Below are 17,127 nucleotides of genomic sequence, written 5' to 3' on the forward strand. Positions count from 1 at the left end.
CCTTGTTTAAATCTAATTTTGTCTTGAGGCTGTGGGCAAAGATATAAATACGGATTAATTGCCTTGTGTGTGAAACTGGAGGCTCAATTTTTTACAGATCGGAATTTAATTACAATTATTTGAGAGGAAACTGCAAAAAACTACATGTAGATATGCAATTGTGGCCAGAAGTACAAACAGGATTTACCAGGAAAAGCATTAATTCCTAGGAAAAATAAAGGAGGCTATTCAATTAAATTGTTGCCAGCTTGAATACTTAAATGCAAAAGCTCCCAGGTGAACTGATAATTCCTAAATTTGCTAAACATCTGAAATTATTAGAAAAACTCAATAATGAACAATGCCACAAATGCAATATTACAAGATAATACTGCTGTGAGAAATAACAAAAAAACAACTAAATATGTTGAGCAACCAAAGGAATTTGATGCAAGCTAAGTGCTTAATTTGCTAAATACATTTTAAAATTATTTTTTTTAAAATAATGGATTTAAAAAGACAGAAAAACCATCAAACATTTGCGAGAAAGGAAACAAAATGACATTTATTAATTCGATTTTTGGCTAACTGAAACATTAGAGGTGAAAATATCTGGATTAAAACACACTTATAAAGTTACAGTAGTCTAAAACCTTCATATAACTTACAACAGTAGTAAGTGATGAATTTATAAGAGTCAACTACGAATAAATAAGGTCTTTTGAGTTGTAAAACGTTGGAACATCCTTAAAATTTAGGGTCAAATGAAGGAAAACTACAATGGTGTCATTCACATTTCTGTCCACTACGAGGCGCTCGTGTTTACGTGACATTACCATCTTCTAGTTAACATGAAGAAGAAGAGCGCACAACAACACCCAATGCGGGCGAGGAGAAAGTAAATTATTGTCTGTTTTTGTGCAAACAGCCATCGATCAGGTAATTATCCTCAAATCACTCCTCCGAGAGCCCGCGCGCGCCCACCCACGTGCCTGCAAGTTAGCATGATGTGTTAGCTATCTGTCTGTCGGACTGTTGTTGTGTCACGTGCTCTGAACATAGCCGCCGCGCTTCCTCAGAACCAGAGCAAATGTCTTCAAACGGCCGCGACCCCAACTTCTGTCAGGATTGTGGCAGCGTCCTGCCGTTGCCAGGACTGTCCGACACGGTGCGCTGCCCTCGCTGCTGTCTCTGCACGCCCGTGACAGGTAAGCGGTCCACGCCGCCATGAGAGTCTGCCTGCTCTGCTGCTGGTTCATGTCCCTCAAGAACCGAATGGCTTTTAAGCACCAAGAGTACAGTCAAAACTACCGGTTTACTGAAAATGAGGCACTCAGTCTGACATTTCCCTCCATTTTTTATTTGTTTTTGATCAGCAACTACCTTTAAGTTCACATTATGTGTAAGTTCTTCCTTGATTTTTTAGTTTCTCTGATTTGACTGCCCTCCTTTCTTAATGACTAGTATGCTTTAACAAGAATGGGAAATAAAAAGCAACCACCTAAAACTGCTCAAATGAAACATTTCAGACAAATCAATTTAGCATATGATCAACATCAGTCATTGAATTTCTTCCTCAGCCGGTCTGTGGAGCAGTGATGAGACAGTAACCTCTGCTGGGCTCACTCCTCCTCCCTGGGAAGGCCTCATATTGGGGTTGGAGATCCACTGGCAGCTCATACATGTGTCCTTTACCACGTGACACTATCACAGGTCATGGGAAGGATGTTGAGGATTCAGAAGAACTCTGTTGCTGAAAGTTACTCTTAATGCTTTCATGAAATTATTTGAGCCAGTCTGCACTGACAAAAGGGTTCTCCTGATGTCTCTCTAACAGGTCTAATCTGTCCAATCCTCTAACTGTGCTGCTTTTGCTCTGCAGAGTTCTTGGGAAGAGAAATTCAGTCTGGGGTTATCTTCAACCCCGCTGAGCAGACCTTGCTGGCTCTGGAGGATGAGGAGAACTCAGAGCTGAAGGGCCCTGTGGTAAAAGCAGCCGTCCGCTCAGCAGTGGAGCGTTCGTTGTCGCGGTAACGCCTCACGGTTTGCTTCTTGCCTTGCTTGCAGATTGACCGACGCTGCACTCGCTGCAATAAGGAAGGCATGATCTACCACACTAGGCAGATGAGATCTGCAGATGAAGGACAGACGGTCTTCTTCACCTGCATCCACTGCAGGTAGGTGGCGTCAGCGTGACCCTCCTGTCCTGCTGTACGGTTCTGGAGCTGACCGGTCTTTGTCTTGTTTCAGGTTCCAGGAAAAGGAGGACTCCTGAGAAAAGCTTTTGCTTACTATCTGATCACAATCACCTCAACTCTGGTTCTGTTTTGATCCAGGGAGCTGCTTTTTTGTAGTGATGAGCTGTTTCTGTTTGTTAAACTGAACTTGTGCATGTTCTGGTGCACGTGTTGGTCCTCTCCACCTTTGTCACACATGACACTGGTCAGTTCATCGGGACTCTACAAGAAAAAAAACAGGAATCGATGTCTCAGATTTAAACTGCAGCCACGGAGGCTCAGGACAATCAGGTATACATTTTACACAAGTCAACTAAAGTGAAGGAGCAGGACAGCAACTCAGCAAACTAACCAGAAACAATAAAACTGTATCAGCTGTTTATATTTATTTTTCCTGAAGCATACCCTGATTCTCAACTGGACAGCTGTTAGTACTTGCGCGCATTTTCTCAGAAAATGATCTCTTTATAGTTTGATTAATTTCTTTAAAACTCTTGTCAAAGACCAGAAAACTGTCATCCTATGTTTTTATAAAGTATTCTACCAAATTTGAACTGTTGTATCCAGTAAGGCTTCAACTTACATCTCACATGGCTGTTAAATTGTTCTTTAAATGATAAAGAACGCTCTTGGTATCTGACATGTTCTTTTTGTTGATTTATTGAAGCAGAATGGTAAACGGCGTATACTTATTTAGCCCCTTAACTATCTTCTTGGAGCATTTTACAGTCACAGTTCCATTCACCCATGAACACACACACTGATTGTGGCTCAGCTACCAAACCATGTTGCCAACCTATAACCCCCAGAAGCAAGGTGGGGTTCAGTGTCTTAACCTTGGACACATGGGCGGGTAGGGTGGGAATTAAACCTGCAACCTCTTGATCAGGGGTTGACCGCTCTACTTCTGCACCACAACTGCCCTGTTAAGTTGCCAGCAGCATTTAGAAAAAAACAGTTCAACCTCCTTGGTCTAGTTTGGTCCTCCTGGGCCTCAGTAGCTCTCCATCATACCTATACCCCCCCCCCCCCCCCAATCTCTCTCTAAAGCCTTTTTAATAACTGCCCCCCTCATCTATTATCCACAGGAGATGCACAAGCAGGCAAGCTATTTGGCATAAAAGTAAACTCTTACAAAAACTCTTCATCTGCAGTGATGCCATAGAGGTAAATGACCTTTGAGTGACCTTTTGAGTCAACATGAATGCTAAGGTGATAGGCCATAGTAACAATTGTATTTTGTTGACTGATCCGGCTAAAAAAAAAAGTGTGTTGATGTCCAAAAACCAAGTTTATTTAACCCCCGCCAATATCATTGAGATTTTTTTTATTTAATTCTGGTCCAGCCCAGGCTTTCAAGCAGTTTTACACAGTTTAAGTCCTGGCTTGTGGGAGACTTAACTTTGGAAAAGAAACAAGTTTGTTTTTTTTTCTTTACATTTTTTATCTGTTTTAAATGATTCTGAGATCATACAAAAAAGCCACAAAGCTGAAGGGTGAAAGCCCCATGTGTTTGAATATGCATGATGTGATTCTTTAGGTTTTAAAAAAGGCTTAGTGACCTCGGCTAGGTAAGAAAGTAGCCTTGAGAGAGTAAACGTTTGGTGGCGCTGTAGAGGCATCTGTGGAGCTGGGTCAAAATCTTTTAAAAATGTATATTTTTTATCAGAGAACATGACTTGTGCAGGTTTTTTGCTATATCTTGTACATGTTGCACTGAAAAAAAACAAAAGATAATTTTCACACCAGCACCAATGAAATAAGCAAACCAAAAAGGTGATCAAATTGTAATTTCAGGTAGGAGAAGAGATATAGTTTACTATTGTGAATTATTTTTTCTAAGATAGTAAAATTTGCAACTTCCGTTTCAAAGGATGGAAATAAACTGAGCAGAAACGCACTGCTGCTACAAACCACCAGAGGGCGCACTATAGCTGCCTTACCAACAAATAAAAAAGATTTAGACCAATGAAAGCTCGCTTTGTTGTTACGTCACAACAACATGGCTGTCGACTAGCATCCGAGTTTGCTTCACTGATGTTGTAATGAATCTTAGTTTATTGTGACTTTGTTTTGAGATCCAGCAGCTCCCCACAGGTTCGGTCCGCGTGCCTGAGTTCTGTTTTATGTTTCCTTTGATCTTTTTTGCTTCCTCAGAATCGGCGAAGATTCAGAACCTGCTGTGATAAGATCAGAACCGGAGTAAGTAACTGGATTCAAACACAACAGGATCAGACTGAAATGTTGTTACTTTGCAATAATAATAACAATAATAATAATAACAAAACAATCGTATTAGTAATTTGTAATAATAAACAACAGTACATTACTTCTAAGTGGAGTATTTATTTTGGCACCAATTAAATGCCTCAAATTCTGACATACTGGATTGTTAACTTTGATGTTTTAAATGCCCCCCACGAGCTTGGGTGCAATTGATTAAATAAGGTATTAAAAACCTTATTTTAAATGTTTTTGTTGTTCATTTTTTCTGTATTTTATAGCAAGCAAGAGCAGAATATAAATGATAATGTAGGAGGAACGATACAAGATGATCACCTTTTCTCCAATATCTGCAGTGGGTTTTTATGAGATATCATAAAATCAAGATAATTTACAGACAATTAAGGCCTAGTCTGTTAGAATCTGTATGTTCCCTTAAGAGAACACACAATATCTCCACATTTGACTAAAGGTTTTGCATTTCTGTTATAGTTTGACACAAAAAAGCAATTCAACATCTTTATATTTTCTTATGTGTCTGAGGAACATTTTGGGCACATAATCAAATCTGAGGAGTTATCGTCCTGTGTCTGACAGAACTATTCAGTCTGCCAGAATGTAACTGTTTGAATGTCTCATGTGGTACAAGTATTTCACAGAACAACAAACTTGGCAAAACCTAATTTGCATATCTGTCCGTCTATCTGGTGACATGCCAATCAAATGATCCATCCGTCTGTGGTCTTGGTGTCTTGTTGCAGGGATGAAGCTGCGTGTCCAGCTGCAGTGCAAAAACCTGCACGAGTACCTGAGAGAGCTGGGCCCGGACGTCCTGGACCGCCTTTACAATCACCCAGCTACCTGCCTGGCTGTGTGCAGGTACCAGCTCCATATCCAAAAGACGGCGTCTCTCTTGAGCACATTAAAATTCCTGCTGGAATGCATGATATTTCTAAACATTTCGGACTACCTCCTGTTTGCAGTTTGTAGCGCTATGCCTGATAAGGCTAGAAGATGCATAAAAAGAGAATAAAAGTTACCTACCACATCTGTATTTTATAAACATAAGTTTCAAATCCACCAAATGCCAAGATTGAACTTTACATTCTCATAAAAAAGCAATACCTAACCTCCTTGACATTTTACTTTTATTATAAAATTTTACATTATATATAATCAGGGCTCTAGATTACCACCTGCCCAGAAAACCAATTTGACTAACCACTTAAAAAGGTGAGGCATTGTTCTGCATCTCTGACAGGGTGGGTCAAAGTCACAACTATGACTTTTAAGTCTCTGCCTCACTCCACACTTAGCTTCAACAAACACCCATCTCAAATTGGTTCAAACATTTAATTCTGACTTTTTTTGCGCAGAGTTAAGTCACATGAGCCGCAACACAAATGACCATGACTAGAAATAAACATTAGAAATTTGGTGCTTTAAAGAAAGGAATGTGTTTATAAAAAGGTTCAGAGATCAGAAGTGTCTTTTGTTAAGATTCAGATTCAGATTCAGAGGGATTTTTATTGCCATGTCAGTGAACGGAACACAACAGTTTCACAGACTAGGAATTTGCTGCAGTGCCAATGTGTCACATACAACACTTAAGAATAATAATAAAATAAACAGTAATGAGCCAAAAACATAGACACAGTGATCAGAACAAGTAAAAAGAAATACAATAGTGCAACAGAGGTGCATTACATTTCGGTATATTATACAACCTGACATAAGAATACACTTTTAATTAGTGTTTTCAAGAGAAAATTATCATCAACTGAAACTTTATAAAAAATGGAATAAATGTGTTTCTTTCAAATACATAACTTATTTTTCCAGAGAAATGTTTGGCTAGTAGAAATCTAACTTGGCTGGTAGACTAGTTACTGGGGACCCCATCTAGTAACCAAAAAAGGTCATTTAGGGCCATGATATATAATAAAATTAAGGATAGTCTGAATATTTACCACAGGGTGATCTCATCTGCTTTGTGTTGGCCCTTTCTCTGCAGAGAGCTCCCCTTGCTGGCTAAGAACTATGTGATGCGGATGCTGTTTTTGGAGCAGCCCCTCCCTCAAGCAGCTGTCGCCCTGTGGGTGAGGAAGGATGGACAGAGGTGAGGCTCCCATGTTCTCCCTGATCTACAATTTTGAACGGTCAGGAGCACAAAAGCTGCTTTTAGGAAGCTGCTGTTGCAGCGCCTCCTGCTGGCGCTTTAAGTGCTCAGCAGCCATCACTGCTGTGGTTCAACGAGAGCAAACTGAGCAAACCGACAGAACCAGGGGGATATTCCAGGAAGCATGTTTAAACTAGCCAGACTTTAAGCCTGAACTCTGGCTGAAATCCGCCTAAACTTGCTTACTCTGGGTATGTCGGTTCCAAAAGACCGGATATGAGTAAGTGTAATTACGCTCGACTTGGTAACCCTGGGTTAATGCTCGTGCACAGGAGGTACATAAAGACATTCTCAATAGATGGCCGATTTCTGGAGTCACCATGGAAACGCGTGGAGAAAAAAAAAGCGGTACACTTGAGACGGAAGTGAGACGGAGTCTGAGATTTTAATGACGGCGGATAGAAATTATAAGTCCATCAAAAAAGTAACACGGCTGCATCAGCAAAAAAAAGAGTTTCTGCTTGGAGAAAAATAACAAAGTTTCTGATCTTGTTTCCATTTTCCTTGTGACGCATATTTATATATAATCTTAAATAAATTTCTTCTATTAGTAACAAATAAATTAGTTAAATGTATTCAACCTAATTTCTTGCGTCTATAAAACTCAATAATTGTTTATACAACTCAATTTTTACGTATTCATCTAGCTAAATATCACATTACTCCATTAATCTTTTTTCAATCTTAATTACTTATATTTCTTGAACTTTCATATGTCTAAGTTTGAGCCGGCAGATATGCTCATTTTTATAACAATAAAAAGGACGGAAAAAAATACACGGAGTGCAAAAGTCCAATAAAGAATTTTCCATCATTGTCATTACAAGCGTGAGTCGTAGGGGTGCTATATAAACTCATCATCCTCTCCCTCCCTCTCACTCATGGTGCAGAGACGTAAGCAGAGTAGGACAAAATAACTCGGCAAAACAGAGTAAAATAGTTAGACAACTAAACACATTCTGTCAAAAACCCACACTTAAACCCAAATCCGTCCAGACAGGCAAAGGGAATGATATCCCAGAATACCTTGCGGTGCTGATCTAACGGCAGCACCAAAGTTACACCTACTTAATTGAATTAATTTGAATGAAAGGAAAATAATTGTTTGAAAACTACGTGTTATTTTTATGGTGACCTAACAAAAAACGATTTATCTTAACTGAAGCAAATAATTAAGTTAGATCAAAGTAAAAATGTTTCTCTTTCCAACATCCATATGTGGTCTTATCATCCTCTCATGGTGGAAAAAGTATTATCTGAGCTTCTTCATCCACTAAATCATCTTCAAATGGACACGTCATGCTGCTTCACCTCTCTGTAAACAAACTAACCTTCAACTAAACCTGCTCCAGACCAGGTTATGTTCAGAGCATGAGTTGCCATGGCAACTTGACCTACCCTGAAACATACCTCCATTTCTGGAACCGAAAGCTGAGGTTATCAACTTCCTTAGCCTCAAACTTATCGTGGGAGCTAGCATAACCTGCTTTCTGGAATACCCCCCAGAGAAAACTCCTCTAGAGATAGACTTATTATTTATAACAAAGAAAGCCTGAAACTTCGGTGCTGTTTCAGGGTTTTTATTGAGCGTTTCTTGGTTTTCTCTTCTGCTGCTGCTTGTGCCGAGGCTGATTGTGTGCTAAAGCCTGGATCTGACGGTGCAGCTGCTAAGTTTGGCTTCTTTTTTCAGGGATCATGACGAATGTGTCTCGGTTCTGACGGGCCTCCGTTTGTGGCACAGTCAGCAGCTGCAGGGGGGTCTGCAGGGATACATCCTGAATCCAGTCTTCAAAGATAACCTGAGGATAGCTCTTCTGGGCGGGTGCGTTCCCCTCACCGCCCTCCACGCTGTCGGAATGAGATCAGCGTGGTCAACAAATCGGAAAGAAAAAATGAACGTTGGCACGTGTTGTGACTTTTTTGTGCATCGCCCACAGGGGTAAGGTATGGGCAGATGAGGGCATCATTCTGGGCCCTGACCGTCATGCCAGGGACATCGAGAGCCTCGACCGCTATGCCATGGAGCGCTGGGAGGTCATTCTGCAGTTCATGGTGGGTTCTCCCAGCGCCGTCAGCCAGGACTTGGCCCAGCTGTTGGTCCAGGCGGGCCTCATGAAAAGGTACAGAGTCGTTTCTTAGCCGCCTTCCCACCAGGGTCTTCCTCATCTAATACGCCACACTTTATAATGTGCTGCCATCGAATGCACATCTCCTCTGCAGCTGATGAGACGCACTGAAGCTGAATACATTTAGAAATGTCAATTTTAGACCAAATAACAAATTACTCAGAGAAGAAAACAAACCTAGATATTAAAAAACAAAAAGAGAAATAAACAGAAGAACCTCTCCAGTTCACCAAACCTGGTCAAAACCTTTAGGATTTAATTTCTTAAGGGTGTGGATTTTGGTGCTTTTGCAGAGAAGTCACTGATGTGTGTTCATGCCTTTATGTGGCTCTGATGTGACCATAAAAACAGAAAAATGCTATTGTTTTTGCAGGATTTTGGTTTTAGGGAGGAATTTGTGGAAAAATCAGCTTTGTATCTCCTCTTAGATATGTCAGTTGTGTCATGTCAGCATATTAGACCTGATTGTTGGCAGAGGCTGTGGTTTCTGCTAAATCTGGAGTTAAAAACGGGAAAAAGGTAATGAAAGTAAAGGAGATGGGATCACAGCAAAGACTGCATTCACTGACATACTGCAGAACAAGAGGAAGATTTACAGGAAACCTGTGTGTAGGTCTCATTTTTTACCTGCCTCATTTTCTCCTAATTGGCAGCGAGGCTGGGGAGGCACCATACATCACCTCAGCTGGGTTCCAGTTCCTGCTGCTGGACACCGCCTCTCAGCTGTGGTACCTCACCCTGCAGTACCTGAACACTGCTCAGGTACTTTGACTAGATAAGTAATGTTTTTGTAATGTAAATAATTGATTTTAAAAATCGACACCCCCCTACTCCCATACCTCCCTCCCCTAGAGCCCATGGAGGTAAACATTATACATCCGGCTGAGCACGGAAAGCCAAACTAAGTCAGTGGGTGGACATGCTAATAGTTGAAACCTCCTTCTCCTCTGAGAGTTGATGCACAGCCAGTGGAGTGCAGCATCCCAGGGGGGAAACCCAGTGTCCCCCACGAAAAGGTGGTGATCCAGGTAGATTTACAGCAGCCGACTCCAAGGGAGACGATCCAACTGTGGAAGCACTGCAAATAACAGTGATGGGGAAAAAAATAGATGAAAAACTAAATGCAGTACAGAAACAAACACTGAGGCAAAAGATGGAAAGTGCAGCTTTCTATCTAAAGCAGTTAAAATGAAGGGGAGAGGAGGAGGGAACTACATTCACCATTTAGGTCTGTAGGCACAGTTCCCATTTATAGTTTGTACATTTTTGGGTGGAAGTTCCCAATGTTGTGGTTGATCTTAGATTCAAGTGTGAAGGGAACAGAGCTGAAGTTAAATGTAACACAGTTTTAGATATTACGGCATAGAAGGCGTCTGTTTCACAGAAGAAGAACCAGATGCTTAAAAGGTCTGCCTCCTGTATTCTCTGGAGCTGTTTATGTGCAAAAATGATTGCAGTGAAACAAGTGTATTTTTTTTTAAGTTGGGACATGATGGCACTTGTTCTGTGTTTTTCAGTCTCGGGGAATGGAGCTTGTGGAGATTTTGTCCTTCTTGTTCCAGCTCAGCTTCTCCACGCTTGGCAGAGTGAGTGCAGCACAGTCGGCGCGTGGAGACATGAACGTTAGCAGCGTTACAGCCATGTGTCTTGTTGTGTGTTTGTCAGGATTACTCGGTGGAAGGCATGAGCGAGTCTCTACTCACGTTTTTGCAGCATCTGCGTGAGTTTGGACTGGTCTTCCAGAGGAAGGTAAGGCCACATAAAACCCCTACCACCCTCCTTTAGAAGAAATGCTCCTTTATTGGTAAAGTAGCAGTTCTGACATGACGGTTGGATTCTGTGTCGTCAGAGGAAGTCCCGGCGCTATTACCCCACCAGACTGGCCATCACACTGGCAGCTGGAGTCTCCAGCAACTCCCCCTCCAACATGACGAACACTCCCGGAACTGGAGACGCGGGGTTTATCGTTGTGGAAACCAATTATCGGATCTACGCGTACACAAGTACTTAAAACTGAATTGCTCTGTGCTGAATGAATAGGATGAGGATTAGGGGTAACCGATCTGAGGGGAAGGATGGTAGGAAACTAAAAACTTTGGGGAGGCAAAATCAACTAAGTAAAAGGTTTATTTTATTAATGCTACCAGAAATACATCCTTCCAATCAAAAATTAAGTATCTCAAATGGCAGCTCAAACATAGAGAAATTTTGTACAAATGATGTTGTCCTAAGTCAAAGTTGCAGAGAAGGCTCTTTAGCACACTTGTGACCATTAGTCTTTACGTGATCAGCTCAGCCCTGCGCTCATGCGGGCTTCCCGTCCTTTCTGTCGACTCGCGACCCTTAAGTTCTGACCCAATTCTGTTCCCCGCTCAGATTCCGAACTCCAAATTGCTCTGGTGGCCCTCTTCAGTGAGATGCTCTACCGCTTCCCCAACGTGGTCGTAGCTCATCTGACGAGGGAGTCGGTGCAGCAGGCGATCGCCAATGGCATCACAGCACAGCAGGTAACGGCGAGAAGCAGGGCGTAAAAACCTGCCGTCTACAGGTCTGAAAGCTAGTACTTGATTCAAACGGTTTGGACTGTGACTTAGTTTGACTTACTTCACATAACGCAGTGTTTTTCAACCTTTTCTGAGCCACGGCACACTTTAACCTTAAAAAAAATCCCGCGGCACACCAGCAACCAAAAAAAAAAAAAAAGAGAAACTCATAGGTCTGTATTGATCTACAGTCCCTCCACAATCTCACATGCATTTTTGAGAAAATTGTGTCAGAAATAGCTGGAAACTGCAGCTGTTTTTTTTCTAAAAAATGCAATAAAAGTTAAGTTAGAAGATTTAAAAACAGATTGATGTGTGTTCGTTGTTTCAAGACGTTTAACAACAAATCTCCTTGTGCGCTGTCAATCTCATGACCCAATGCATCATGGGAGATGTAGTGCATAAAACGGCTGGAGATCGGTTTTCGGAGCTTCATTGTTTTGTTCACTTGTTCCACGGTCTGATACCGGATTCTGTGCAAAGCTACACAGCTAAAGACGAGCTTTAGCTTGTATTTTAGTTAGAACTGAGCGACTTTACGAGCTAAATCGGGACAAGGAAGTGAAGACTTTAACCACTTCTGATTGGTCAGACTGATGACATGTGATTAAGCTCCCCAAGAATGATTGGTGGAGACAGTCAAAGGGACGGGACTTTTCCCAAATACAGCCGAAGGTGCAGCTGAATCGCGGTACTGTACCGTCATTCTTATCAAAATGTCTTTAATAAAATAAAATAAACGCAAAGAAAATGTATTTTACATCTTTTATATTCCTAACTACTCAGTGTTTTATCAGGGCCTGTTTGGATGAACACTGGATGACTGTTTGGATGAACACTCCTGGAGATGGGAAATGTTTTTAGATCAGTTAATGAGGACAATTTCCCACGGCACACTTGACCATCTCCCACGGCACACTAGTGTGCCGCGGCACACTGGTTGAAAAACACTGACATAACGAACTCCTAATCAGTCTATTGCATCCTGTTGTCAGTCTGATTTTTAATAAAATCTCCCCCCAAAATTGACATTTTTCTTAAAAAAACATTAGCCAGTTTTGAGAAAAAAAATAGTTCCTGTTATCTTAAACTTATATCCTAAACTATTTGGATGACATAATACCAGGGTATCTAGTCTTTAAAAAGTGTGTTTTGGTTTGCAAAGTAGGCTGGTTCCTTGTTTGCAAAGGCTGTTTGTACCAGATAGCAGTGGATGCGGTTTATTCCTCGCAGACTGAAAAACAAAGCTGAGCAGAATTTTTTTTTTTTTTTAGCTCGATTTAATAAAAAACTGCTTCTGGAATGAGTTTCAACTGTCCAGGAATCTTCATCAATTTTAGGTGTTTTCTGCAATCTTTTCACTTTTTTTATATAACACCAAAAGTCTTTCACCTATGTTCTTTCACGCAATTTCTTTTTGTGCCAAACAAGAAGCCCACTTAAAAAACTGGCGTCATGGAGACCTCCACCTCTGCTGTGCTGCTTTTACTGCATGTAAGAGGGCCTTACTTTAGATTTAGGCCCATTGCGCCTTGAAAGGGTTTTACTCCTGGGTGTTGGCGCCACAGCACTAATTTATCAAGTGGGGGACTCTGTTTTTTTAAAATTATATTTAAAAGGTTACAAACCCTCTTGTTTGCCTTCTGTTTTGACTCTTGTCAAATCAGATTTACTTGATTTACATTAAATTTGGTTATTGTGATCTTTTGTCAGTGCCATTCTGGTTTAGAAGGAATTTAAACAAGGAGATGTTCCTTCTTGAAGGACACTTTTGCTGAGACATTTTAATGAGACATGTCTATTTATGTACTTAAGTTCAAGTTCTTCTTAAACAAGATGACATAAATATAATTATGGTTCAAGATTATGAGCCGGTCCAGTCTTGCTGTGCACCTATGACCAATAACTGTGTCTGTTGGCTGTCCTCCTCTGTTCAGATCATCCACTTCTTGAGGACCAGAGCCCACCCTGTCATGCTCAAACAGGTACAGCCTCACCATCTGTGCTGCCCTTCCTGGGGGGGATCTGCTTAATCTGACGAAAGCTTCCTCCTCCCTTAACTGTTGTCCTTCAGAGCCCTGCTCTGCCTCCAACCATAACTGACCAGATCCGGCTGTGGGAGCTGGAGAGAGACCGGCTGCAGTTCACCGAAGGTGAGCAGCTCCGCCGGCGGATGTGAGCCTGGCTAAACGTGTGCATGGGGGCGGGGTCTTAACTCTGTTCAAAAGGAATTTTAAGTGTAGGTTGCAATTAAATAAATATCTCAATTTTCAGTCTATGTGTTGAACGTCGGAGTAGAATCAAAGGAAGATGGAAGGAAAGTTTGTCCGGAAATCCTTTGTAGCTTTGTCCCTTCAGCAGAGGTTCTGACCCGTCAGCAGGGCGCCTGTGAACTGGTGTCCTGCTTGTTCTCTGCCTGGTGGTGAGGGTGTGGCAGCGGGGGAGCCGTGACATCCATGCTTTGGCCGGACCGACAAAAAGAAAACACAAAAGCAGAGCTGAGTCTCATATTGTGTCAAACACCTGGCTATAAAAACGTTTTTAAACGAGATTTCTACAACAAATCCATCACAGACTGGCCCAGTGAAAAGTAGTGGATGACCACTGAAGTGTGAGTTCCGCTGAAATCCAGAGAATGAGGGGAATGAAGCGACCTGAGGGGCAAAAACTCTCAAGACGATGAGGAGACCAACAAATCTGTCACAGATTACAAGACCAGTCAACTAGAATTCTGTTCTCCTAAGGGTGGAAGTGAGTTATTTAAGAACAGCATTAACCATTTACATGCCAGGAGTTGGGATCCTCTATCAAGTTTACTGTCATCTGTGTAGCAACACTGCAATGAAATTCTTACTTGCGAACTCCCAAAGCTAGCTACAAAAAATAAAAAAGATGTAGGCAACAAAGATTTAAAAAAAAAAAAAAAAAAGAACTAATACTGTTTGTGAGTTTTACTGATTCATCTCTATCGCATCTGTAGAATATTGTTTGAAATGAGGAAAAAGGATTTGTGACTCTGCAGTCTGGTCACCGCTCCGAGTCTGTGGTCTGCTTTCTTGTCATCACGGTTCTCCTCTTTGTCTCCTGCAGGAGTTCTCTATAACCAGTTCCTGTCCCAGGCTGACTTTGAGGTGCTGCGGGACAGAGCCCAGGTTTGACTCTCGTTATTACAAAAAAAAAACATGTCTCACCGAAACCACTTATGGTTTATTGTTCTGCATATTTTCATGTTTAATATGTAAGCTGATCCATGTGCGCTGCAGATCATGTTCAGTGTATTTGGGGACTCTGAGGGGAGCAGCTTTAAACTGGGGTTAAGAAGGAAAAGTCTTGCTGCAGTAATGCTGCTGAATAAGGAACCTATTAACAGGCTGTAGGGGTCCGTAAAGAAAGTGTGCAGCAGCATTTGTGGCAGTTTGAGACAGTCTGTTGCCTTTTTCAAAAAAGATGGCTAAATTTAAAAAAGTGCAAAAATATGTGTCATGAACAACCAATCAAAGGACGGATGACCGGAGATTAGAAACGCAGATGTAACCCTCACTGCTGCTCTGCCTTCATCGATGACTGTTGTTGTTGGGTCCCATGTTTTACTGAAATAGTATCCACTTTGTTTGTTGGTGCTGAGCAGAGGCTGTTCCTTCTCACTAAAGTGGCTCTTGCTTTGGCGCAGGGTCTGGGCTGCCTGGTCTGGCAGGATGCTTCTCATCGAGCGATGGTGGTGACGCCACAAGGACACAGCGAGGTCAAGAAGTTCTGGAAGCGCCAGCGATCTCACACGTAGACAGGAGGCAACCAGCAAGACACGGGATCAATTCCCTGTCAGCAGGGGAATGATGTTCTGATGGCTCTCAGTTCAGGATGAGCCCCATCTGACTTGAACTTAACGACTGAACTCTGAAAAAGCCTGTGAGGTCCAGTCACAGCAAAAAAAAAAAACAGGAAGAGTCCACATTATTGCACATACTGACGCAATAATATCACAGCAACATTATCCAATGTCTTGAGGAGAACAACAGAGAAAAGGTCTGGAATCTTAAACTTGTGAGTTTCACATTAAGGAGGTTTTTCCAGGAAAATCTGGAGTTAAAGTCGAACTTTATAGTTCTTTAACCCTTCAATGGATTTCCAGCAATGAATAAATCTAAGACTGTCTTTTGAATCTTTGCTAATTAAATATTCTGTCACAAGTCACCCATGGTGAATGAAACTATAAGTAAAGCGTACAGCTGCACTTTCTCATATTTCGGGAACATTTGTTGGCGAATTTAATTTAGACATAAACCTTGGACTTCAAATATGGAGGAAGTCTTAGGTTTTTGATACACTCAGAGGACTGTTGTCGTTTGTAAGATGAACAAGGGAGGGAAAAATCAGGAGAAAGGCGACGATAAACATCATTAGAACAATCCCAAAGCTCTCTGTAACACAATTATAACAATTGTAGTGTAGAATTGTCAACTTTAAAGGGTGGGTAACCCCTTAATGCTTAATGGGCATCAAATCATCTCTGCTCCAAAATTACCTTCATTTAGCATATACATGCTAGCAAAAACTTTTTTTCATAGCTAGATAGAAATTCAAGAAAGAAAATAAACTTGTAAGGCTACAACTGATATGACTGGACAGATTTACCTGATAAAGTGGCCGTTTGTGGTTGTATGAACACGCAAAGAAACATGTAGGTGTGTTATGATATGACAGTCGGTGGAGGTGGAGTAGATCACCTGGTCATCTACACCCAAACACTAGATGGCAGTGGAGCATCTGCATTGTTTCACCATTGGTTATTATTTGACTCCTCACCATATTCTAACACAATTTACATTTGTCCGTCCCCCCCTGTTTAAAAGAACCAATAATAATCCAGATGTTCTATTATTTTATTTGAATTTAAATACCAAAGCAACTTGCACCTTTACATCTATCCTTGTAATTACTACTTGAAAAGTATCCAATTTAAGACCACTTGATTAACAGTTACGCATTAAATAATGGGGTACAGGCATTTAGTTACAGCAGCTAAGTACTAGCCTGAGCGAGTTTAGTGACGATTGTGAACTCTCAGTTGTGTTTGTCTTTTTTCCTCAAATTTGATCTAGACATTCACTTCCATGAACGCTTCTCGTCTTCTCCGTTTATCAAATTATCAGCCACGTTTGCAGCACTCAGCTGCGCAGTGTGTCTTCCTGCACGCTCATTAGAATGACTCCAAAAGCTCTCTCATCTAATCTGTTGGTCACTTGTGCAGACCGTTATTGAACATCTCTAGACTATAACAATCTGTAACCATCGGGCATTCATAGGATGGGAATACTTCCTGCCTTTCTGCCACAGTGAATGCTGAATTGGCACCTTTTAATTAAACTGAATTACATTTATTTTAAGGTAAACTTTTAACTTGGTGTTGGTTGCATATTTTCCTTTTTTTTATTCATATTTGTCCTGTCCAGCAGCTAAGCAAACACAGAGCAAGAGAATTTTCTCAAACATTTTTTATTTTCACTTTTGTCGATGTCTTTTTCTTAGTTCACTTTTTCTCTTAACCCACTTTAATTAAATAATAAATCATTTCTAAAATATTTTTTTTCCCCCTTTGGGTTCTGGACTGGATTTAAAAGAGAAAGGATGAACCTGATTATAATATCAGGATTTTTTTTGTTGATTGCTTGAAATAAACCAATTCCAAGCTTAGGGAGAAATGTTCAAAACTGAAGTGGGAAAGGAGATAAAAGACGAGATGAAAATACTAAAATGGACATTAAAGATTCCCAGAGACTTACTGTTGACATTGTTTGATTAACTCAATTTTGGTAATTGTGGCAGAAGTACATTTGTTTTCA

General features: G+C 41.1%; 2 protein-coding genes across 4 annotated transcripts; both read left to right on the top strand.

Annotated features, from left to right (window-relative positions):
* The first annotated feature begins 796 nt into the window (after positions 1 to 796).
* On the top strand, positions 797 to 2,856 carry znrd1 (zinc ribbon domain containing 1). 3 transcript variants are annotated; one of them, XM_004074172.2, is made up of 5 exons: positions 797 to 918; positions 1,059 to 1,187; positions 1,862 to 1,965; positions 2,047 to 2,156; positions 2,230 to 2,856. In XM_004074172.2, exons 2-5 carry the CDS (start codon positions 1,070 to 1,072, stop codon positions 2,252 to 2,254), a joined length of 357 nt encoding a protein of 118 aa, XP_004074220.1. In that variant the 5' UTR covers positions 797 to 918; positions 1,059 to 1,069; the 3' UTR covers positions 2,255 to 2,856. The 3 variants fall into 3 exon arrangements, with proteins under 3 accessions (XP_004074220.1, XP_004074221.1, XP_011479475.1); XM_004074173.4 differs by having other exon boundaries at positions 816 to 918; positions 1,042 to 1,187; XM_011481173.3 differs by having other exon boundaries at positions 819 to 1,187.
* Positions 2,857 to 3,898: 1,042 nt separating this feature from the next.
* Positions 3,899 to 17,057, top strand: gtf2h4 (general transcription factor IIH subunit 4). Its single transcript, XM_011481174.3, has 15 exons — positions 3,899 to 4,255; positions 4,374 to 4,418; positions 5,201 to 5,318; positions 6,454 to 6,558; positions 8,309 to 8,440; positions 8,556 to 8,738; positions 9,398 to 9,506; positions 10,262 to 10,330; positions 10,410 to 10,493; positions 10,594 to 10,747; positions 11,121 to 11,251; positions 13,225 to 13,272; positions 13,362 to 13,440; positions 14,378 to 14,439; positions 14,958 to 17,057. Exons 3-15 carry the CDS (start codon positions 5,203 to 5,205, stop codon positions 15,066 to 15,068), a joined length of 1,383 nt encoding a protein of 460 aa, XP_011479476.1. The 5' UTR covers positions 3,899 to 4,255; positions 4,374 to 4,418; positions 5,201 to 5,202; the 3' UTR covers positions 15,069 to 17,057.
* Positions 17,058 to 17,127: the final 70 nt, after the last annotated feature.

Source organism: Oryzias latipes, chromosome 11, assembly GCF_002234675.1.
Source record: "Oryzias latipes chromosome 11, ASM223467v1".
In the NCBI taxonomy this organism is placed as follows: Eukaryota; Metazoa; Chordata; class Actinopteri; order Beloniformes; family Adrianichthyidae; genus Oryzias; species Oryzias latipes.

Excerpts from the sequence above, each read along its gene's own strand:
- znrd1 (XM_004074172.2), top strand. The coding sequence starts at position 1,070 with ATGTCTTCAAACGGCCGCGACCCCAACTTCTGTCAGGATTGTGGCAGC. Across the intron at positions 1,966-2,046 it reads CAGAGCTGAAGGGCCCTGTG|ATTGACCGACGCTGCACTCG; the intron begins GTAAAAGCAGCC and ends CCTTGCTTGCAG. Across the intron at positions 2,157-2,229 it reads TTCACCTGCATCCACTGCAG|GTTCCAGGAAAAGGAGGACT; the intron begins GTAGGTGGCGTC and ends GTCTTGTTTCAG.
- gtf2h4 (XM_011481174.3), top strand. The coding sequence starts at position 5,203 with ATGAAGCTGCGTGTCCAGCTGCAGTGCAAAAACCTGCACGAGTACCTG. Across the intron at positions 10,331-10,409 it reads GCTTCTCCACGCTTGGCAGA|GATTACTCGGTGGAAGGCAT; the intron begins GTGAGTGCAGCA and ends TGTGTTTGTCAG. Across the intron at positions 13,273-13,361 it reads ACCCTGTCATGCTCAAACAG|AGCCCTGCTCTGCCTCCAAC; the intron begins GTACAGCCTCAC and ends GTTGTCCTTCAG.